Genomic DNA, 25,376 nt, shown 5'->3' with positions numbered 1-25,376 from the left:
AGAGAATCATCAATTTCCACTATATTCATTCCTTGTGTTGGAGAATTGTGTTCTCTAAGTTTGAGCATTGTTTGCTATTGGAGGAAATCTCTCGTTTTCTTCTTAAAATCTGAGATATGCATTGTGTGGCTTCAAATTGGTGATGATTTCATCGAATTTGATACGTCTGAGGTTAGTACTTATGCTAACTACAAACTGAGAATATGCTGAACCCAGTCCTCCCAAAAATATATCTATCTTAGCTGAGTCATAGGGAGGTTCCCCAGTTGCTTCTAAGGCTTCCACAACCGATCTGAAGTGTCTAACAGATTCCTCAGTACTTCTTGTACCTTTCCTCATATTGTGGATTGTCGTTGCAGATCCATTATGCGCTCTTGATCCCATCTAGCAAAGACACTCTCCAATTTTTCCCACGCCTCTTTTGCTGATCTGGCTTGGCTGACATATGACACAACTGACTCAGAGATTGTTTGATGAATGAAACCTAGGACCTGTTTAACCTAGGATCTTGAATGTCAGATTCTCAATGACATTTCCTTGACTATCTGCTACAGAAATAGGTGGAGGAAGTTTCAATAAAATGCATAAGATCATACCCGTTCAAGATCGTAATCATCACGCTTTTCCAAGTGCAAAAGTTTTCGTTGTTGAGCTTGGTCAACACTATTCCTCCAGTGGGAACTATCACCGGTCTTGTCCCATGGCTGCCGTATACAGCTCATTTGATGATGTTGTTGCCACGGCAAAGCTTTCTCCCATCGCGCTGATGCTTGCTTAAAGCGGCTCTCATACCATGAAAGATCAAGGGTCTTTCTCAAGAACAAGAACAAGAAGAAGGAAGAAGAGGTGTGGAGTGGGACGAGAAGTAGCAGATTAGAAGATTGTTATTAATCTGCAAACTATTTGATTACAATTGGTTGATATTTATACTATTAAATAATAGCGTAAAAATAGTAAATTTTTATAATGTGATCATAGCTGTTATAACTTTTTATAATGGCTATATTCAGTTTAATCCTAACTACTAGATCTTGGCCTATCTATCTTTGATCCTAGATGCTACATTATCCTACATTTAATCCTAATGTCTCATAACGAGTTTATAAAAATATGTATTTCATTTTCTTACTAAGTAATCTTGTTTTGTGTCCTATGTGGCTGCACAGTTGGATGTTGACGTGGCGCCAAATGCTGACGTGGCTTTGAGTTTCAAAATCCTCTATAATTGCTTTCACGCTGTCATTCTCTAATTAATTCTCACATTCTCACTATCGTACTCTCTTGTTCTCTAATTCCTTCTCACATTCTCAGTCTCTCGCTCTATAATTCCTTCTCACAATCTCACTCTCTCAATCTTTATCTCACTCTATCCCTCTCTCAATCTTTATCTCACTCTCTTCCCCTCTCAATCTTTCTCGTTCTCTCACTCTCTCTCCCAATTCTCTTTTTCCCTCTCACTATATTACTCTCACACCACATCTCTCACTCTGTTATTCTTTGTTTCTCTCTCATTCCCTCAATCTGTTAATCCTTTGTCTTCTCCAACTCTTTCGTTCCTTCTCACTCTCTCACTTTCTCCATCTCTCAATCTTTCATTCATTTTAAAACTCTCTACCTCTCTAACTCTCACATTCTCTCACTCCTGACTTTCTTTCTCACTCTCCACCTCTCTGATTTCTGCCCGTTCTCTCATTCTCTCCCTCTCCCTCTCTCATCGTCTCGTTTGCTCTCACGCTCTAGCTCTCTTATTCATTCCCAATCTCTCATCCTCCCCCCTCTCACTTTCATTCTCTCCCTCTCTCCCTCTCTCATTGTCTCATTTGATCTCACTTTCTAGCTCTCTTATTCATTCCCAATCCCTCATCCTCTCCCCCTCCCACTCTCATTCTCTCCCTCTCTCCCTCTCTCATTGTCTCATTTGATCTCACTCTCTAGCTCTCTTATGCATTCCCAATCCCTCATCCTATCCCCTTCCCACTCTCATTCTCTCCCTCTCTCCCTCTCCCTCTCTCTCATTCTCTTCCTCTCTCATTCTCTCTCAGTTCTCCATCTCTTACTCTCTTTTTCTCACTTCTCCATCTCTCACTCTCTCACTCTCTCACACTCTGATTTTCTCCCTCTCACTCTCCCTCCCTCACTCTTCTTACTTTCATCCTCACTCTCAGACTCTCTCCCTCTCTCATTCTCTCACTTTCTCACAATTGTCCTCTCTCATGCCTTCTCTCTTCTCCTTTTCTTTTTCACTCTCTTCTTCAATCTCTCACTCTCCCTCTCATTTTTTTCTCGGTGAGAAATAGAATTTGCTTAGATTCAAAGGAGTTGGGTAAAGACGAGGTATTCTCAGGTTAAATTTAACTTTTATGATCTTTAGTTTTAAGTACAATTTTCATTATATGGATGATTTGATTATGAAGGGTTCCAATAAATAATTTACACTTGTATTCAACTTTCAGTGGAATCCCTTACTTGGACGTCATAGTTTATAATTTTGATCTGGAATATTTTCTTATATTCACTTAAGCCTTTTTATAACGCTAACGTTAACTTTTGAACTTTGACTTTGACATTGACTAGTCAATGTGATCTGATCTAGACCAGACCAGACTGAGACGGACCAAGAGGGAGACTGGACAGAACTTTAAGGTTAGGTTTAGGTTTCTGCTAAAACCAGACCGCTACTTAGGGCGTCCTTATCTAGATTTTGGCAACAAGAAAGGGATAGAGGGGAGAGGGAGAGAGAGAGAGAGAGAGAGAGAGAAAGAGAGAGAGAGAGAGAGAGAGAGAGAGAGAGAGAGAGAGAGAGAGAGAGAGAAAGAAAGAGAGAAAGAGAGAGAGAGAGAGAGAGAGAGAGAGAGAGAGAGAGAGAGAGAAAGAGAGAGAGAGAGAGAGAGAGAGAGAGAGAGAGAGAGAGAGAGAGAGAGAGAGAGAGAGAGAGAGAGAGAGAGGAAGAGAAAGAGAGAGAGAGAGAAAGATAGAGAGAGAGAGAGAGAGAGAGAAAGAGAGAGGGAGAGAGAGAAAGAGAGAGGAAGAGAGAAAAAGAGAGAGAGAGAGAGAGAGAGAGAGAGAGAGAGAGAGATGATCGGGCCATGCGGCCCAACTTGTCTCTTCCCCGTGAATCAACGTGTGTGCCTTCCCGTCCTTCCTAGAACACCCGGCTTGACCCCCCCCCCTTCTAAACTCTCTTCGTGGCTTGGAAACAAGCTCTCAAATTTCACGCCTGCTTCTCCGTCGTCCGACGATGGAAGATCACACCACTCCGCCTCTCTCGATAACCCTAAACGATCACACCTTCTTTGCCAACGGGCAGCCCTTCCTTCACGACGTGGCGCCCATAGCGGCGGCCACGTTTGCACTCGGCGGCGCCTTCGTCGGCTTCTCCGGCGGCGCCGCCGCAAGCTATCACGCGTTCCCACTGGGCCGGCTTCTCAACATCCGGTTCACGAGCCTTTTCCGGTTCAAGGTTTGGTGGACGACCCACTGGACCGGCCGCCATGGTCGCGACCTCGAGCACGAGACCCAGTTCTTAATTCTTGAGCCCTCCATGGACGAAGCTCGCCCTTATGTTCTTCTTCTTCCTCTGATTGACGGGTCTTTCCGGGCCAGTCTCAGGGCCGGGGCTAACGATTTCATTGAAGTCTGCGTGGAAAGCGGCTCGAACCATGTCAAGGAATCGAGCTTTGCAAGGACCCTCTTCGTCTTCGCCGCATTCGACCCCTTCGCACTCGTCGCTGACGCCATGAGAGCCATCCGAGCTGAGGTCGGCGGCTTCCGACTTCAAGAAGAAAAGACGGTGCCCCCGGTTATGGACAAGCTCGGGTGGTGTACCTGGGATGCTTTCTATCTCAAGGTACTATGGCTAAAAGTTATGGGTTGTAGTTTAAAAGTTGATGCGCTTTGGACCTCGGACTCTTTAAACTATCAGATTATTACTATGAGTAGTTTTATGTTTTCTATCCCATCCCCTTCAGGAGTCTGGGATGGGATGGGGCGTAATACAAGGCGTGCCAGTTTCATAGGCAGCGTATTTGGAAGGGAATGAGTCTCCAAGATGATGCGGATTATCGAAGAACCAACGCAAGGAGAAGACCTATGACATTGTTGGTAGTGTTACGACATCGCTGCGTTAGCACCAGACAAAAGAGTACCCTTTGTTTCAATGGAGAGACAGATTGAGAAATAGAGAAGAGAGGAAGAGACTCATTGTCCTATGAAAAACCTCCAAAGAAATCTCCAAAACATTAGGTGGAAAAACAAGAAGCAGGGCATTTAAATTGGCACAAAAATAATGACCGTAGTGCAAGAAAATAGGAAATTTAGAAACTGCCCCAAAACCTCTGCTTTGGGGCAGGTATATGGACAAACCTCCTTTCTCTCTTTACCAAGCTGGAGGATTTGGCATACTATTCTTAAACTACTATAGACAGGGTGTTATCTTCAACAGTCCCCCTCAACATAAGGATTAATTTGTCGCGCGTAAAATTAGAACCATGTTAAGATACAAGTGCCTGCCACTGCGATATATGCAATAGCGAATAGCAAGAATGCTACTTTTCCTCTTAGACTATTGTACGCAGGGTGTTGAGTTCAACAGGTACACCCGGCCGGCGTTTTTGAGGGGGTGAAGGGCTTAGTAGAAGGTGGATGCCCACCGGGGCTAGTGCTGATCGATGACGGATGGCAGTCGATCTGCCATGATGATGATGATCCAGCTGTTGATTCGGAGGGAATGAATAGAACTTCTGCTGGAGAACAGATGCCGTGTCGGCTTGTTAAGCTGGAGGAGAATTATAAATTCAAAAACTATGTCTCCAAAGACGGGGAGTCCTCTGGACTGAAGGCATTTGTAAGTGATCTTAAGGCTGAGTTTGGGAGCGTGGAGGTGTATGTTTGGCACGCGTTGTGCGGGTATTGGGGTGGAGTTCGGCCAAATACGATAGGTCTGCCGACGGCGAGGATGGTGGATCCTGTGCTGTCCCCGGGATTGAAAATGACCATGAAGGACCTAGCTGTGGATAAGATCGTTGGGAATGGCGTGGGTTTGGTGCCGCCGGAGAAGGTTTCGGAGTTGTATGAGGGCCTGCATCGCCACCTTGCATCTTGCGGTATTACCGGGGTCAAGGTGGACGTCATCCATGTGAGTCTCTCTCTCTCTCTCTCCGTCTCTCTCTTTCTCTTTCTTTTTCTGTTTCTCTTTCTCTTTTTCTCCCTCTCTCTCACTCTCTCTCTTTCTCTCACTCTCACTAAGTCTCTCTCTCTCTATCTCTCGCTTTCTCTTTCTCTCTCTCTCTCACTCTCTGTTTCTCTCTCTCTCTCTCTCTCTCTCTCTCTCTCTCTCTCTCTCTCTCTCTCTCTCTCTCTCTCTCTCTCTCTCTCTCTCTCTCTCTCTCTCTCTCTCTCTCTCTCTCTCTCTCTCTCTCTCTCTCTCTCTCTCTCTCTCTCTCTCTCTCTCTCTCTCTCTCTCTCTCTGTCTCTCTCTCTCTCTCTCTCTCTCTCTCTCTCTCTCTCTCTCTCTCTCTCTCTCTCTCTCTCTCTCTCTCTCTCTCTCTCTCTCTCTCTCTCTCTCTCTCTCTCTCACACACACACACACACACACACACATACACACACGCTCTCTCTCTCCCCATTGTAATCTTCATCAAAAACATAATAATCATCATAGTAATAGTCTCATCGTCGTCCTTGTCACCATTATCATCGATAAAATACTCTCTTTTATTGCGATATTCATATGCTCAGTAGTTATCATCACATCACCATGGAATTCATAATCACCCACCGTAGTCTCTTCTTATTCTTCTTCACAAACACAATCTCATCATATCCAAATCATTATCAAGAGTAAAGATGGATGTCGTAAAGACCATCTTATCCTCTTTCTATTCTTTACAAGGATAGGCATTACAAAATCATCAATCTCTTTCTATCATTATCATTGCCATCATTTGTTACAAAATAATTATCACATCATCATCATCTTCTTTCGATTCTTTACCAAGATAGCCGTTAAAAAATCATATCGATCATCATCCAAATCATTATTATCCTCATTGTACCATTATAGTGTCTTCTCCCATCGCATTAATCTCATCAGCAATATCATCATCAAAATCATCATGTTCTTCGCCACGCTCTCTTCCAGATACTGGAGATGTTGTGTGAGGACTATGGCGGGCGAGTGGAGCTTGCCAAGGCTTACTACAAAGCTTTATCAGACTCTGTCAAGAAGCATTTCAATGGAAACGGCGCGATTGCGAGCATGGAGCACTGCAACGATTTCTTTTTCCTCGGAACGGACATCATCCCTCTTGCCCGCGTTGGTAACAGCCCCTGTTCTTCTGACACTCACTTCTGGGGTTTAGGATTCTCGTCCTCTCACAAGGGTTTCGTGTCTTCTTCCCCTTACTAGGGTTTAAAGCTTCCTTACTCGCCCTATGAGTTGGATTTTTCTTCCTCTCTCCAATGTCCTGCTGACAGGGTCTTCTTCCTCTCTCTAGGCTTAGGAATTAGGATTTGCTCCCTCTCTCTTGGGTTTAGTGTTTTCCACTCTCGAGAATCTAGGGTCTTCTTTACCCTCACTAGGGTTTCGGATACATTGTTTTCTTCCTTTGGCTAGGGTGTAGAGTATCTTTCCTCTTTTGTATGGTTTAGAGCTTCCTTCCTCTTACTATGGTTGAGAGTTTTCTTCCTCTCTATAGGGATTAGGGTTTCCTTCTTCTCTCTGGGGTTGATTGTTTTTCACTATCTAGGGTTTAGCGTTTTCTTCCTCCCGCTAGGGTATAAGGTGTTCTTCTTCTTGCAAGGGTCTAGGGTTTTCCTGTTCTAGCTAGGTTTAAGTTTTTCTTCTTCTTCCGGGGGTTTATGGTTTTCGTCTTCTTCTTGCGAAGGTTTAGGGTTTTCTTTTTCTTCTTCTTCTTGCGAGGGTTTTGAGTTTTCATCTTCTTCTTTCTAGGGTTTAATGTTTTCATCTTCTTCTTGCTAGGGTTTAGGGTTTTCTTCTTCTTCTTACTAGGTTTTGGGGTTTTCATATTCTTCTTACTAGGGTTTAGGGTTTTCATCTTCTTCTTGCTAGGGTTTAGGGTTTTCATCTTCTTCTTGCCAGGGTTTAGGGTTTTCATCTTCTTCTTGTTAGGGTTTCGGGTTTTCATCTTCTTCTTGCTAGGGTTTAGGGTTTTTCTTCTTCTTCTTACTAGGGTTTAGGGTTTTCTTCTTCACTCTTGGACTCAGCGTTTCCTTCCTCTGCCAAGGGTTTCTCCACTCCGTTGAGGGTTTTAATTGATGGTGCAGGAGATGACTGTTGGTGCAGCGACCCGGCTGGGGATCCAGAAGGTGCCTTCTGGCTACAAGGCTGTCACATGGTGCACTGCGCCTTCAACTCTCTCTGGATGGGCAATTTCATTCGCCCGGACTGGGACATGTTCCAATCGACCCACCCTTGCGCCACCTTCCACGCCGCCTCTCGCTCCATCTCCGGCGGACCCATCTACGTTAGCGACGCCGTCGGCCACCACGACTTTCATCTCCTCAAGCGCCTCGTCTTCCCTGACGGCTCTCTTCTCCGCTGCGAGCGCTTCGCTCTTCCCACCAGAGACTGCTTCTTCGACGACCCCCTCCACGATGGCACCACCGCCCTCAAGATCTGGAATCTCAACAAGGTCCTCGTACTTCATAATGATGATCTTTATTTTCTCTATTTTTACTCTCTCAAATGAAGAAGACGATGCCGTCTCAATAGTATTAAAACAAAGAATCATAATCGACCCTCGTTCATCGTCTTCGAGATGTACCTTTCCTTATTAACAGAAATCATCAAATCCTTTGTTTTTCAGTGCACCGGCGTGGTGGGTGCGTTCAATTGCCAAGGAGGAGGGTGGTGTCGAGAAGCGCGGCAGAACAAGAGCTTCCCCGAGTTTTGCAATGCCGTTAAAGCCACAGCTCGGCCAAGAGACGTCGAGTGGAGCTTCGCAAACCCCGCGGTCTCCGTAAATGATGTGGATCTCTTCGCCGTGTACTCGTCCAAATCTGGGAAAGTCTCTCTGCTGCGTTTGGAAGAAGGCGTGGAGATTTCTCTTCAGCCTTTCGATTACGATCTTCTCACCTTCTCGCGGCTACGGACTGTGTTTTCTAGTAGTGGGGTACAGTTTGCGGCTATTGGGTTGGCCAATATGCTTAACAGTGGCGGTGCTGTGCAGTCTGTGGAGATGACTGATGGTGGGGAGGTCAGAGTGGGCGTGAAGGGCGTAGGGGAGGTGAAGGCTTACTCGTCGAAGAGCCCGGTGGCTTGTCGCGTCAATGGGGAGGATGTGAGCTTCATGTTTGTAGATGGCGTTGTCTCTGTCAATGTGCCTTGGCTGGGTTCGTCCAAGCCATCGGCTGTTGAGTACATTTTTTGACGACTAAAGATGCTGTCATCTCTGCAGAAAATTATAAGACTGTAAAAGGTTGTGACAAAAGAAGACCCTGAGAACATAAGAGAGGTGGATCTATGTTTCTCATGTCTTTATACAGTGCGAGAATAGAAGAATTGAGGAGAATGATGTTAGATAGCATCAGCATTGTTCTTATAAAAGGAAATATGAGATTATGCTGAATACTCCGATCTATCAAGCTAATGCCATCAATGACATTGAGCTTGTCACTATGCCGCGCAAAACGGGTATTGGGATATCGTCTATTTGATCTCCTCTTCGTTAAAGATGAACCAGGCCTGAAACATTTTGAATGAAAATTGATTTTTGACAAATTTAAAGTCTATCTCCGAACACTTGGTTCTTCCATGAAGAATTAAAACTTGCAGGGAAATGCTTCAATGCTATCACATCACAATGTCAGTATTTGGGAAAGTCGCATTCCAAGTCCTTGCGAAAGAAAATATACTTTACTAGTTCAGTTGTGCCATTATCTCAGATTACGGTAGATATAACAACTTTTCCTCGTTTATTGAATTATTATCTTCAGTTACGCATGCCCAATCTTTATCACTAAATGCCCAGTCCAATTTTAGAGTTTTGAGCAATAGATAAAAACTCCGTGCACTCCCTTTTAAGAGTACAAGCAATGCTCTTCCCTTGGTTCGAGCATTCATAAACATTGATTTGTTACTGCCGAAGGGACGGGAGGACTAGAAATAATAGTCTAGCGTATAGCGCCACTAATAATCCTACAACAAAAGGACCAATAGTGGTAATGGATTTAGTGCCATGTGTGGATGAAATAGGTTCAAAAAATTGTTCGTGTTTGTTGAATAAATCAGTAGCATCCTTCCGATAAGATAATATTTTCTTTCTTGTGTTTAACAAGGGAAATTCATAGAACGTAGTCCGGCTAGAACAAGATCTCTCACAGTAAAATCATTATGAAGGGTTACTAAGAGTAATGACTGTATATATGTCACAATAATGTCATCAACATATACTAAATAAATGATCAAATAAGTTATTTTTAATAATAGAAATAAGCGTCTGTTTAGAAACATGGAAACCTTTTTTAAAAAAATGATTGATGATCTATGTGAACAATGTACAAGGGTCTTGTTTTTATGTAGAATTTTTTCTCTGAAACTTCATTCATTTAATAAAATATGAATAAAATCATGGACAACATCAAGATGATGAATATACCATGAACTACATATGAATAAGCAAATAAATGAATGAACTGAAATAATTTACTTAGTATCAAAAGACATGTTCGTTCAGAATCATGTTAACTTTTAAATCCTTTTCCAACAAGTACGAATTTATGGTACATGTGAATCATAGTCCTAAGAAAAATATTTTGAATTTATATTATTTAATGAACCAGTAAGCTTGTTGTTACATTATGTTGTTGAAAAAATATGAATTGGGTTAAAAGAACTTAATTACATCCAGCCTAAGATGGGTTGTTAAAGTAGGAAGTCTAACCATTTATTACATTATATGTTTTTGATACTTAATTAAATGAATATTTCCATTGTTGAATGTTTTCCTATCTAGGAAAGGAGTTATAATATAGGGAGATTTATCTTTTCCATATGCTAATAAATATCCATCCAATTTTTTTTCTTTCCATAAGATACATCCATGTTAAAAGCCCTGGCCACTAAGGCCTGAACCATATCACACATAATTGTCTTCCTCCCAAAGTTGACTAAGACATCATTGCACTTAGTTTCCTAGTGCCTCTGCCTTGATGGCTTCCACAGGTATTAAATATAACGCATGACATCTTGGTTTTAAAATAGAATTTTGAACTTAGTGCTCTTGGCCATATATGTCATCTTTACATCAACTGCTCAAGGCTATTCAATGAGTACTTATTTATTGCATCTCTACTTGATTGGTCCACACAGATCTTCTCATCAAGGTGGAAACTTATGTCCCTCTATTCAAGGTAATCATGTTCGTCAAATTTAGCTTCAGCATCAATGAAATGAAATAAATGAAACAAATGAAAGAAAGAAACTAGGATTCTCTGACTTTGAAGGTACTTGAAGATGGCACTAACAGTATTAAAAACCTCTTCATTGTTTATGGTAATAAACTCAAAATTGGGTTTTATATATTTTTTTTCTGGATTTTGAGTTTAACTAATAAAATTTATAAATAAACTTACTCACTGAAATAAACCTGGTTAGTGATAAAGATCTTCTTCAGAAAAATGGTGCTTAGCAATTTAAAATTCATTAAGCGGTGAATAACAAGATGTAAATTTTTAGAATAGGAGAGATAAGTAGAAATATATCAATTATTTGATTAGTAAGATAATTAAGTAAATGAAGAACAATAATATCTGACATGTTTGAGTTAACTAAATAGGAAGAGAGATGAAATTTCCGGCTGATTCTAGAAGAACTTAGGTAAAAAAAGAAAATAATCAGAGGAGAGAAAAATGAGATGGGTTATCTAATTAAGGGAGTTAAAGGGTTAATTAGATAGATAGAGAAAAAGAAAGAAAAGGGTAGAAAGGTTTAGAGGAAAAAGAAGAGGGATATTAAGGTGTTTTTATGATTTTATATTTATAATTATCCAAGGTAAATAGTAATATAGTATATGTAAGAAATATATCTAAGAGATATGTCTTTAGTACTTTTTGTTAATAAAAAAATCTCAGGAAATAAGGAGGTTTCTATCAAAACCTTTCAAGTCTATGACAGAATGTCTCAATGAGGCTGAAAGACAAGAACACAATCAACAAAAAAAACTTATCTGAATAATATCAAATTTGAATAATGTAGTATGCTAACTTGATGACTCTCAGTCAGGTTGAGCAAACAATTTTTGTCCAGTATCTAAGTTAGTTCGTGTCTACTCCTCGAGAGATGCACTGACAGCAACAGTTGTTGGGTTCTATGCCATGAAGTGAGGTTTGGAAAATATGTATACAAGAAGCAAAATCTGTAATCAATTTTTGATTGATCTTTAAAACAAATAAACTTTTGATACCTTGTGGGGAACTTGTTCCACCCTTAACTTGCACCTTGGAAGAGTGTTTTGAGGCAATTCACATGTCTTGCCTTTAAAAGTATTCAGGGAATCAAGGGGCTCTTACATCTCCACTTCTTCTCCAAAACTCTACTTACATAGTTTTTTTTATCTTCTCATCGTCAATAGTCTCTTTTGGTTGAGGGAGAAAAAGAGAAGGAAAAATGGGGACCTAGCATTGGATAGCATGGGTGCCTAAACATGTGTCCTTTCCCTATTTATTACTTGACTTAAAATTTTTCTCAAAAGCTCTTTTAAATTTTATGAGTGTGACTTTTAATATTATGTGTGTCACCCTCTAGGCCCATGGCCCAATAACAATTAACAAACATTGTTAGTTAAATACAAAAACATATTGATCAATTAATTAAAATTTGATAACCCAATTTATATGTTAAGTTTCCAGTTAGTGGGATGCCACTATACACCCCATGCTCTAAAAGATACAAAAGTATTAGATGAATTCTCTCATGGAAACTTTGACATCACTGATTATTGCATATGTTTAATCCTTCATCTACGTGGGTCTCGCAAGCGACTTAGGGTATAGTTAATTGTCAAACCCTAATCCATCATTTAGTTAGTACTTATGTGTAATAGGGATCATTAGAAAATGCCTTCTCTAATATCCTTACTACCATGGCCCAAGATTTAACTACATCACATTCCTTGAATTAATCTCCTCTTATACTGAGGGGGGACGATCCTATCTTGACCACTCATCCACCTTCGAGTGCTTATTATATACGAGCTAAGACTTATTTGAATCCCATGATTAGAAACTCGTAAGTCATAGTCAAAACATTGCAATCTATCCACGAGATGTCATTACTGTCTCAAGTAAATAGATCACTATGATATGAGCCAACCTGATTGTCCTTTAGGTATAATACCATTTAGGGATTCATATGGCTCATTCATTGATCTCTCTATAGAGCACCCAACGTTTGGATTTCTTTCCACCACAATAACAGCTACATGGTAAGCCATACTTATCACATAGTTAGGATAAAAAATTGTTATTTTATGTAGATAATTTTATGTGCATATGTCGTCCATCAAAAATGAATATTTAAAATACATGTTTAAAAACTAGTTCTAGTCATTTAATAGAAAAATTGATCAAAGAATCACCTGCGTGGAGAATGCAAAGTTAATAGATTAGATGGAAAATATGCTGACCAATGGGCAACCGGGAATATTATTCTGTTATCTCGGTGGCAAGTTGGGCATTAGAAGCATCTATGCTCCAGCTTGAGGGTGGTGTCTTCTGATCAACATTTTTTCTTTCCATACCCTGCTATGTTTATTTTATGATTGGAGTTAAGTCTATACGGTATATTGGCTTGAATCTAAATGATCAAAAAATGATCACATTGGAAAACTGAATCAAAAATGTATCTTAAAACTGTTTCTTAAAAATATAGATGATATTATCACCTTCTTGATGGAAATATATGTGGCCAGCAAGCCAATCACACATTCCACATCTCGTTCCATATTCATTAATATAACATATTCATTATAATGCACGTGTGATGCTTATAATGAAGTCCATGAATACATGATCGGACTTAGTGAATTATGATGAGATCGTAATACGGAGATCATTAGTCTTTAAGCATGTGTTCTAAATATTTCTATTCGAAGGATATACGAGAAGGACATCAAAGTATCCAGATAGAATACCACTATCTAGCCTCACTCATATGATGAGTATGGTCTGTCCCGTAGCCATTAGTGTGGAGACACTACGCATAGATAGTAATTGCTCTTTAGTGGAAAGAGTTCACTGAATTGATCTATACGAATCTCTGAATGGTATCATACCAAACTATCTATCAGGTTGATTCACGTCATTGTTGTGTAAGTAGTCCTTAGACCTGAGACACCAAAGACGTCTTGTGGACGGACGGTTGTACTTTGACTATGGCCAACAAGTCTCTAATCATGGGATTCTAAATGGTCTTAGTTCGGGTACATCAAGAAGTTCACGAAGACAATTGAGTGGTCAAGATGGGATCGTCCACCCTCGGTATAAGAGGTGACAGCTCAGTACTAACTCGAATGACCGATTAGGGTTTGACAGTCAACCATACCCTAAGTCATCCAAGGAGCAACAAGTGGATGAGGAATTATACGTACACGATAACCGATGATGAACAGGTTCCATGAGTAAGTTGATTTACACTCCTTTGTATCTTCTAGAGCACAAGGTGTAGCTTGGCACCCCACATATTAGAGACTCGACCTATCGATTGGGTTTAATCGATCCGACATTAACCAATCTATATGTTGATATAGTTAATTAATTTGGAAGGCTAATAAAGGTTATTGGGCCGCTGGATTTGTTAACTAGACTGATAAATGGGCCTAGAGGGTCACACGTAAATGGTCTTTTGGATGTCGGAAGATATACTTAAGCTTTGGGGGTTTTTATGAAAAATACCCACTTAGTATAAATAGGGGAAGGCCGTGAACAAAATTCACCCAGGCCAGAATTTTTTCAGGGTCCTTTCCCCTTCTACTCCCTTCTCCCCACAGCCCTTCTCCATGCCCAATGCGATCGGAATGGTGTAACGATGACGGTGGAGGTAGAACGGGGCTCATCATTAAGAAGGAGCAGATTTGACGTGTCAAGGATCATGTGGATACATCTAGAGGCTGCACACTTGAGCAGCTCAACTCGTGTCACTCCGAGATCCAAGAAATCATGGATGCAATCCGTGCAAAGGTACTTCATTACATGGATTTTATCGATGCCATTTTGATTCCGTTATGTGTCTTCCGCTACGTGGAATCCTCGTCTTCATCCATGTCAAGGTCTACAAAACCCATCACTTCTCACAAATCAAAACTACATTTTCTCAGTTCCTTCGATCATTTTCTTTGAGTCGTTCAGATGTCTAGCCTTTAGATATTTCTTCATAATCTTCATAACCTTATCTCTTGTAGTTGTCCCCTTGAATTTCACTGCCATAATTCTAATTTACTCGCCATTTAGTCTCAAAAACAACAATACTTTAAAAGAGCAAGAGAAGAAAGGGAAGGGCATCCTTACCTCTTCCTTTAAATTGGGTAATTTCATAAAAGTCCATGGAAATTTTTCATAAAACTCCATGAAACTTAGAGTATGTTAGCCAACATACAAGAATATCAGGTGTGTGATGCTCTGGGCAATTGTATCAGCCTAGTTACTAAAATTAATCCCTCAATAAATTTTGTTAGTAAATCTTATTAATTGAGTATATCAACATATATATTTATTAACCGATGATTACTCTAAAAATTTTAGTTAAATCATTGGCTGATTGGGAGCCAAGCTACACATCATGCCCTATAAGATGAGGAGTATGCTATTTGGTGGAACCTTTTCATCATAAGCTACAATGTATGGTCAAATGTCAAAACCTAATTAGTCATTCTATTTATTATTCATTCATTTAAAAATCATCAAATAACTACTCTAACATTTCACTACCTTGGAGAACGACTTAATTTTATCATCGCCTTTCAATTGCCTCTTTAATGCTATGTGCAGACCATTCCATCTTGGCCGCAACAATCACCTCATGGGCGTGATGTTGCATCCAATTTGAGACACTTTTGAATCTGGTGATCAGTAACTTTTAGGCCATAAAGTATTGAACATTTTCATCAAATAACTACTCTGATACTCCATTATGTTGTATAAGGATTTAATTTCGTCATCTTCCTTGAGTTGTCGCCTTTATTTTGTGGGTAGACCATTCCATATTGGCCGCCACAACCGCCTTGTGGGCTTGTTATTGCATCTGATTTGAGAGAATTTTGAATCTGGTGAAAGGGTACTTGTAGGCCATATTCAAAATAAAATTTTCCATACATCAGATATCATTGGTGTCTTAGACCTAAGAACCACTTTCACAACTGATAAGCCAAAAATTGGTTGTTTTATGTCTTTGTTTTAATTTAGAATTTGTCAAAAATATTTTATGAACTTTTTATGATTTTTTTCCACTTAAATATTATAAAATTTATATAGGGCCAATTAGGGGTCAATTCATGAAAAGGTCAAAATTTAATATCAGAGTTTTTCCCATGGTCAGAAATGAAAATGTATTTTGGGATTTTTGGATTTTCCATAATTTAATATTATTCCCTGAGATATTTTTAGGACAAAACGCAATAAATGTTAGTAAATGATTCATATAATTTTCACTCATTTTATTTATTACTGGAAATGATGAATAGATTTTTAGAATTTTAAGTAAAGTATTTCTATGGAATTAATTGCAAACAAAAAGTGACTTAAAATTTTAAATAAAATTTATATATATATATATTTTACGTGAATTATTTCAAGGGCTAAACGACCAGAATGATGAATATTATTTTTATGTCTCTAGTGGTTCGTGGTGATGCCTGCACATGGTGATTGTAGGTGGCGAGTGCTACTCTACCTTCTCCAGCCCAGTCCAATAGGTTCACTGGGTTATGGACTTTGCCAAATTTTGGATAATCCAGAAGGGCCCCCCCCTTTGTACCAGTGTTGTAGCTTCTAACCCCTGTGCAAACACGAATAAAATGATGTATTCATTGCTGTTTTGCTATACATGTAGCCAACTCAAGCATGGGTAATGATATGTGAAGAGAAACTCTAGATTTGAAGGGTTGAATGAAATTCTTTATGTGATTTTTTAAAGATAAGAACTAGAGATGCAGAGGGAGTCAAGTTGAGAATAAATGATTGATTATAGTTAAAGTAATGAAACTGAATAAATAGATAGAAAAGTGAATAAATGATGAAGGGGATGACAAGAACATAAATTGGAGCTGAAACTGATTAAGTTTTATGAAAATTTAGGACAGTAAATGTAGAGATATGGATGAAGGTGTTTTAGAAAGAGAAAGATATGATTCTAGACAGTTACCCTACAGGAAATGAAGAGATAGAGAGAGAAAGTGAAGAAATAGTGACATACATGATGGGGATATAATTTGTATGTGACAATAGTTGTTTTTTATGAGATTTTTGGGAGTAAATTAGATGCAGGGATTAAGGGTTAGATATTAAAATATTATTATAGAGAGATAAATAGGTCAAAATGAAGAGGTAAATTTATAAAGTGAAGAAATTATTAAGGAGGTGAAATGGATGGAAAAGAATACAAAACATAGATCTAAGTTTTATAACCTTAACTTATTTTCTCTTGAACCCTCAACACATCCTCTCAAGTCTAAAATCAAATACTCTCCCTGGAATAGGAATTTTTCAACTCAAATAAGAGAGGAGATAAAATGTCAAATTTATAAAACTCCCATTAAGTAGGTTGAACAACTAAATCTTGGAGAACCACCTTACTGCCAGCCTCTATTGAAGCACATCCTTAATGAGGACAGAGAGAGAGAGAGAGAATTTCTTTACAAAAGGCAAGGCCAATCAATTACCCCTTCCTTGCCCCTTTTTTCTCCATTTTCTGAGGTTTTCTTTATTCAAGTTTTCTTATTTCAGGTTGAACATTAGGAAGGTTTGATTGCTCCACATTATTCACTCTAATTGCTCTATAAATATGAAATTTATCCTCATTATTTGCTCATCCGATAACTTTATTTCAACCTCAATGAATTTTGATGTAACACGACGTGGCCGGGACTGAGTGGCTCGTGTTACATCACAAGAGGTGAACGATAAGACGTGATGCCAAACGTGGATGGATGATGCAAGCGTTGTGAAATCAACGAGAAGATACGTAGGATAATTGCTGACCTAAGGCAATAGATCGGATATATGACACGAGGGGTCTAGGGTAGCGGACAGGCTCCCAATGACCCGACAGACCAGCTGGAAGACTGACAGGGTGGGCGACAATCACTGTCCAAAGGCGTCTACGAAAGTCGTTGAGAGCAATACGGGACCGACGCCGAGAACAAATTCCCTCTCTCAATTTAGCTGCTAAATCTATGACTCACTTTTCTCGACAGAGAAGCAGGTGAGGAGGGCACTAGTGTAGGTAATAATAATAGAAAAGGGGAAAGGGAAGCGTTGTGACCTGCACACCAGGGTTTGAACGCTCGAGGCCGCTCATGTTTGTCTCTGATGATGAAGTTGGTGGGCATCTCCAGAAGGGGTCAAGAACAACGTGGCAGCGCAGACTCGACAGTGCAGGGCTTGGCGGCGTAATGCGTGGTTATGATGGTGCAGGCTTTGATGGCATTGGGTGCGGCAGCACGGTGAGTGATTGATCGGAGGGCCAATCACGGGCGGCATAGCAGCAATCGGTGGCACAACAATGATAGAACGTGGACGGCAGATGCGACGGCAGCAAGCGGCACGATGGTGGCTCAGATTTGGCGGCTCCTATGAGGCGGCACTCGCGAATGACGGCAGTGGACAACGTCAGGCAGTGATGGCTCGAATTGAACAGCCCCTACGATAGCGACACTGGCAAGCAACGATAGGGTGTCAATCGCTGGCAGCAGCAACTAGGGTTCCTAAAGGGAACCCCTCATGCGCGAGGGCAGTTTTGTAAGTATGCCAAATTAATAAAATATTAAGGAAAGTACAATAAACTACTTATATTATTTTTTACTTAACTCAAATTTGTCATAATAATGCTTCCTAATGATCCCTTGGGCATACCTTCTCTTATATATGGTAGGGGTTTGCCCTAATGGGCCAAATTAGGGAAACGTCCTAACATGGACATTCCCCTAATGGCCCAAATAAAGACAAAACATGGGAAAAGACGTGAGGATCCTGAAACACGGAGGCCCTCCATAAAACCCATAAAAATGCACAGAAATAAAACGAATGCTAGGTACTTGCCGTCAAGCCTGATATCTGAAGCTCGCATTCCTTGCGTTGGCTCGGGTTCCTTGCATCGGCTCGGGCTCCCTGACACGGCTACTAGGGTGCTCGGGCTTGGTCTTATGGATGGTCCTCCATCAAATTTTATATTTCATTTATGTGATATTCCACAGTCATAGATCTAGAAATCATTTATTTGCACTACATTTGATTGGATTCAATAAAGTCAATCAGGATAAGTATAAAATTTTCGTAACATGAAATAATTAAAGTTTATAAGTTAAGCATGAATAATACGTTAATTTGGTGAAATTCATTATAAATTCAAGAGTAGCTATTCAAAAATAATATAAAATATCTTTTAGGGCAAATTGTCCCATATATCCCAGGTTTTTTAAAATGTACGCGATCTATCCGGGGTTTTTTTTTCACGCGATCTATCCCCAAGTTTTTAAAACTTCCGCAATCTATCCCCAGTTTCCGCGATTGATCCCAGTGTTTCCCGATGCTGACGTGGTGTCCAACGCGGACGGCGAAATGGGCAGCTGGGCTGACCGTAATAGACGTGACATCCAAGTCGGATGCCCCGTCCTCGTCGAAAAACCCTGGGATAAGTGATCATCTTCGATCAGAAATCGCCGGGAAAAAAAACCTTTTCATCTCTCTGGCAATTTCGACGAGCGATCCATTCAAGGGCGAAAGGATCGATCCCGAGAAGCGTTTCTGCATGACCGGTATTTCTCTTTTGCAATTTTCCTCTTCTTCCGCAATTTTATTCTTCTTCCGCGATTTTATTCTTCTTCCGTGATTTTATTCTTCTTCCGCGATTTTCTTCTGCTTCCGCGATTTTCTTCTGCTTCTGCGATTTTCTTCTTCTTCCACGATTTTCCTCTTGTTCTGAAATTTTCTTCCAATATTGATCCCAATATCACATATCGATAAAAATATCAATTATCGAATCCAAGTAAAACCGATACTGATCATGATCCAATTGGGATATCTACATCTAATTGGATTTTTTATTTTCGATATTCTTCTTCGTCTCTAATGACATTTCCCCAAATGGTGAGATTAAAAGTTTACTTCAGTTGACTCAAGGTAATATGTTCTATCGTATCTTTTTAAATTACAGATAATTCTCAAGTTTACTTCAATCGTATCGTCTTCTCCAATCAATAATCGAAATCATGTTAATTCTCAATCCAAACGCCGAATTCTGACAAACAGCTCATTGAATTTTGTTCAATCGTATCATCTTCTTCAATCCGTCATGAAAATCTTGAGGATTCCGAATTCAGATGCAGAATTCTGACGAATTTATTGTTGAATTTTTTTCAATTGTATCATCTTCTTGAATCGATATGTCAAAAACGTGATGATTCCATATTCAAATTCGGAATTCTGCAAATTGCTTGTTGAATTTCGGTGGATCGTACCATCTCCTTCACTTACCAAATCGTGATGAGTGATTTCCCTTTCGTCGCATCTTATGTTTCTACTTTCTGGTTCTGATTCTCGAGCTGATTTCTGTTCAATAACATCATATTTTCCTACTTTCTGCTTCGTTCTCTTCGACTAAACACCAAAATCCAGCTGATCTTCGTTCAACCACATCATCTTTTACTACACCCCGCGTCTCGTTCTTCAACCAATCACTCAAATCGTGACGATTTTCGTTCAAGCGCATCATCATTCCTTCCTTCCCACGCCTTGTTCTTCAACCAATTACCTGAATTCGCTCAGATTTGGTTCAATAGCATCATCTTTTTCCACCTCATCTTCATCAATCAACAACCAAAAACCACGCCAACCTCGTCATATTCTCCTGATTTTCATTTCTTTTCCAATCAATTACCCAAATCACGCCGGTCTCCCACTTCCTGCTAAAATCGCATCATATTTTCCCAGTTTCTGCCTCTAATTCTCGTATAAATCATCGCAACTCCCCAAATTTTCCAATCAATTGGATCATGATCTGTATGGGTTTTAATTGGATTCGATAAATGATATTTGTATCGATATATCGATACCATCATCGATATTCAAAAAGATTTTTCTTAATCTCAAGATTTCACAACACGGCTCAATCATTGTGACTCTCAATCTGATTTTAGACATATATCTTGACAGCTCAAATTTGACATTGTTCCTGGAGACAAAGCTGAATTCGAGGAGTCCTTTATGAATCTTCATCATTTCTTCAAGCATACGTAAAAGTAAAAAACAATGAAAGCACACTATTGCACACAATAATTTTTTTTTCGATATGTTATAATTCCTCACCAAATGGGTGAATGTGGAAGTAGAATTTTTCCAATACGTTAGTTATTGTCTCTTATTATGTCCGTGGAATAGGGCCGATGAGGCGAGAAATGTGTTTCGCTTTAATTATGATTGTCAGCTCGCCCGTGGCAGTGACGCTTCTACAAGTGATTTTGAAGGATATTTAAGTGAAGAAGAGAATTGTAGTGTGTACGCTAATTCTGAAGATGAGATAATAACTCCCACTTATACAGATGAGGAGTTCGAAAATGTTAGTTTCATGCCACGTTGCAAAAGGTACTATACCAGTTGCCCTGTTGAGGAGATTAGCTTTGAAGTAGGCATGAAATTTGAGTCGGCCGCTCAATTTATGGCGGCTATGAAGAACCATGCCATATGGAGTGGGTTCAATTTTAGATTGAAGAAGTCTTGTGAGACAAAGGTTGAAGTGATATGCAGTAACGATTGTCCGTGGCGGGTATATGCTAGTGGTGCCGGACAGAAGATGCTATCGTTGTGAAGACATTAAACGATAGACATACGTGCAGTCGGCCTGCAAGGAATAGACAGGCAGATTATAAGTGGATTGCGAATCATTTCATCGAGAACTTTCGCATGAATAATTATTGGCCTGTCGGCTATATGATGCGGGAGATCAACCATAAATTTGGAATCACGATGGGGAGGACTGCGTGTTACAAAGCAAGATCCACTGCTCGCAAGATGCTTCAGGGATCCTTGGATGACCATTACCACTTGTTGCCGTCCTATGTAGCTGAATTGAGGAAGGTAAACGAGAATAGCACCTTCAAGTTATTGCTCGATACGGACACCCCTGATTCTAAGTTAGGTTTAAGAGACTCTATATATGCTTTGAGTCTTTGGCTGGGGGTTTTCCTGAGGGGTGTAGGAAATTCATTGGACTGGACAGTTGTTTTCTGAAGAGTGAGGTGAAAGGGCAGTTGTTGAGTGCAGTTTGGAAGGATGGAAACAACCAAATGTTTCCAATTGCTTGGGCTGTGGTCGAAGGTGAAAACGAAGATTCCTGGACTTGGTTTATTGAATTGCTAATGCTGGACCTAGGGATTCCTGATGGTATCGGTTGGACATTTATGAGTGATCAACAGAAGGGTTTAGGTAACGCAATGGCAAAACTGTTGCCGAATGCAGAGCACAGAAATTGTGCCAGGCATATCTTCGCAAATTGGAAGAAGCGGTGGCATTCCACTGGGCTGTTGAAGAATATTTTTTGGAGGACTGTGAATTGCACAAATCCCGAAGAATTCCGGAAGCTCCTACGAAAGATGAGGTCAATTAAACCTGAGGCCGCCCGTGATTTTGAAGCCGTAGGTGTGCACAAGTTTTGCATGGCGTTTATCAGTGAATGGCCGGAATGTGAGACGATTGATAACAACATCTGTGAATGCTTTAATAGTTGCATCTTGCCATACAGGGGAAAATGTATCATAGACATGTTGGAAGATATCATGAGGGCATGCATGCAGAGGATAGTTCACAAAAGGGATCTGTTCTCTAACAGTTCCGACCAATTATGCCCCCGGATAAGAGGCTTGCTCGAAGAGAACAGATTGAAGTCTAGGAAATGCAGACTCAAACATGCTGGCCATTATCAATTCAAAGTTATGATATTCGGAGACGAATATGTGGTCGACCTGCGGGCCCGTAAATGTAGCTGCAGATATTGGGGATTAAGGGGTATTCCTTGCCCCCATGCTATCGCTTGCATTCATTGGATCAAGGATGACCCTGAAAATTTTGTCTCTGACCAGTACAAGAGAGATATGTACCAGAGGGTGTATCATATGGGTATACCACCAATGAATATGAGAAACATGTGGGATGAAGATGAAGTGAACTATGTATTCCCTCTTGTCAAGAGACAACCTAGGAGGCCGAAGATGAAGAGAAGAGTTGACATGGTTGAGAGATTTTATCCTAATCATCAAGGATTCACGAATAAAGGCGCGCAGAAGCAGTGCTCTCTTTGCCAAGAATTTGGTCACAATCGGAAGACATGCCCCCGAAGATGTAATCAAGCTACAGACATGGTATGAATCGAATCTAACTTTACCTTCTTAGAATTTTATTCAATCGTGATAAGTGAACATGTTTTAAACAAATATGCCAGGTTTACAGGAAGTCGTAGAAACCTCCCGGCTTGAGGTGGATGATAGAGACAACCAACTTCCTGAAATTAGCCAGCAGGTACTCCAACAATATCCTAGACCCATTACGCATGAAAGGGGAGAGGCTTCATCTTCCGCATTTAAAAATTTGCGGAAAAGCGTCGGCAAGTTACTGGTATGATTCATTGTCATTCATATGTATATATATATTCGGTGTACTTGTTCGTAAGTTGCCATACTCTAATCGGTTCTGTGTCCTTACTGATGTTCAAGTACAAAGAGGAAAATCACTAGAACAGCCAGTTTATGGGGCAATAACTGGAGCTAGTGGTCCAATGTACACCTGCGTAAGTTTAATATTTTTTTTCGCATGTAAATTTGTTGTTTGCAGTAATACGTAAATTGGGGTACGTATCTCTCTATACAGACATCGGCTGTCCCGCGGAGAACTAGTTATTTGGGAAGTTACGGAGGCCAGTTTGTCACTATTGAACGAGGTGGGCGGGAGTCGCAAGAACAGTTCATCATTTCCCCCGGCATGAGCAGTTCAACCATGGACAAGAGCGACAAACTGGTTTAGATTATGAACATGTCGGTACTAGCCCAAAGGTGTTTGAGCATGCAACATTTTTGGGAAACCCAGAAGGCGAATGTTTTTTTTTTTGGAAAAAACCGAGATGCAAGAAAGACATTTTGAAGACCTGGATGCAAACTTTTTTCTTTCTGAAAACCTATGCAGTTTTTACTATTTAAGAGCTCCCAGATGCAATAATAGTTCATTGTGTTTCGGAGAATCTAGATGCAGTGATAATTTTATGGCAAACCAGATGCAAAAAATTATTCCAGAAAATCCTAAAGATATTTGTGCATAAAGCGAGATGTAAAAACACTCTTTTTCAAGACCCAAAGGTCAAATTAATTCATCGGAAAACCCATGCAAGTTTTATTGTGTTGGAACTAAAAGAGGTACTAATTTTCTCGAAAACAAGATGCAAAAATTATTTTTTATTGCAAACCCAGGTGCAAAAATGATTTTCTTTAGAAAAGCCCGATGCAAAACTGCTTTTTCTTCCAGAACCCAGATGCAAAAATTATGTTTTTGGAAGAACCCAGATGAGAAAATACCGTCTCTAGCATGGCGATGAGCTTCTTCTTCTCGGCGAAGCCAAGAGACCTCCTTCCATCCCATCTCTCGCTAGAACAACTGGATGATGTAGAACTGTCGTTCTTGTTATGGCTTCCCAAAGCGAACCCAGAAACCTCCGCAAGAACCTGTTCCATGGCAGCCATGTACTTCGACTGCAACGGATTCCTCAGCCATCGTCTTGATTGCATGGCTGTATCGTTTCAAAAGAAAGGGGTTTTCAATCCATAATCATAATTAATAAGAATCTTAAATTCCGTTGTTTTAGCTGGATAAGGATAATCGATAATCCTTCTGCGTGAAAATGCTGAGAATGGTTGTGGTTGGATAAGGATAATCGATAATCCTTCTGCGTGAAAATGCTGAGAATGGTTGTGGTTGGATAAGGATAATCAATCATCCTTCTGCAAGAAAATGCTGAATATTGTTTTTGTAGTTGGATAAGGATAATCAATTATCCTTCTGCGTGAAAATGCTGAATATTGTTGTTGTAGTTGGATAAGGATAATCGATTATCCTTCTGCGTGAAAATGCTGAATATTGTATTGTAGTTGGATAAGGATAATGGACTATCACGGAAGAGAGAGGAAGAGAGAGAGAGACCGATCGCGCAAGAGAGAGAGAGAGAGAGATCGCGGAGGGAGAGAGAGTAGGATTTTTTCCCGACGATGACGTGGCGTCCGACTTGGATGCCACGTCTATTACGGTCAGCCCACTTGGATGCCGCGTCGGACGCCACATCATCGTCGGGAAAACTGCGAGATAGATCGCGGTTTTTTTAGAACCCACGGATAGATTGCGGACGATTTACAAAACTTGGGGATAGATCGCTGACAGGGGATAGATAGCGGAACTTTTTAAAAACCTGGGATAGATCGCATACATTTTAAAAAACTTGGGATATATGGGACAATTTGCCCCATCTTTTAATAATGTATCATTTGTCATGTTGTCAACTAGTGGGACATAAATGAACACGGTTGATGGTAAAATTAATACCATTCACATATTCATATCGATCTTTAATGAATTCTTTCTCCAGACAATGCTAATTATCTATCCTTAATGTATCCACGATAATGCCTATGCGATCAACCATTCTCATCATATTAATAGGACTAGATAGTTTTATTATATCCATATATTTTAATGGCCATCTTGAGTTTTCTTTGCATGGGAATATTTAGAGTACATATTTAAAAAACTAGCAATCATCATATTATGATCTCAAAATAGTTCACTTAGTTGTTGGATATATTTATGGACTCCATTTATAATCATCACATATGTATAATGAAAAATATTTGGTTTCAATAAATTACGAACGAAATGTGGAATGTGCAATTGGCTGGCATGCCTACATATATTTCCAACAAAGCCTGTATTCTCAAAAATCAAGAGGCGTGTCAGTGATTATCCTCACACTAATGAGCTTCTGAGACAGATATGTGTTCCTGATTTTTACTAACCATTTAGCTTCAATTTATTTGGAAAATCTTGCATGGTACTGATATACATCAAACACGAATCTTCAACCAAAACATTGAACTTAAAAAATAATGACAAAGAAC

At 40.0% G+C, this 25,376-nt stretch overlaps 1 protein-coding gene across 1 annotated transcript; it reads left to right on the top strand.

Annotated features, from left to right (window-relative positions):
- The first annotated feature begins 3,238 nt into the window (after positions 1-3,238).
- Positions 3,239-8,592, top strand: SIP1 (Raffinose synthase family protein). Its single transcript, XM_078575559.1, has 5 exons — positions 3,239-3,847; positions 4,592-5,134; positions 6,140-6,317; positions 7,285-7,652; positions 7,827-8,592. The coding sequence occupies exons 1-5, from the start codon at positions 3,239-3,241 to the stop codon at positions 8,388-8,390; spliced, it is 2,262 nt and encodes a 753-aa protein (XP_078431685.1). The 3' UTR covers positions 8,391-8,592.
- The last annotated feature ends 16,784 nt before the right edge of the window (positions 8,593-25,376 follow it).

The sequence above is a fragment of the Wolffia australiana genome, chromosome 5, assembly GCF_029677425.1.
Source record: "Wolffia australiana isolate 7733 chromosome 5, ASM2967742v1".
Classification (NCBI taxonomy): Eukaryota; Viridiplantae; Streptophyta; class Magnoliopsida; order Alismatales; family Araceae; genus Wolffia; species Wolffia australiana.
Note: the sequence above shows the minus strand (reverse complement) of the source record. Positions and strands in the feature narration are given on the sequence as shown.

Coding starts and splice junctions, on each gene's coding strand:
- SIP1 (XM_078575559.1), top strand. CDS start 3,239: ATGGAAGATCACACCACTCCGCCTCTCTCGATAACCCTAAACGATCAC. Junction 3,848..4,591: donor GGGATGCTTTCTATCTCAAG/GTACTATGGCTA, acceptor TGAGTTCAACAG/GTACACCCGGCCGGCGTTTT. Junction 7,653..7,826: donor AGATCTGGAATCTCAACAAG/GTCCTCGTACTT, acceptor TTTGTTTTTCAG/TGCACCGGCGTGGTGGGTGC.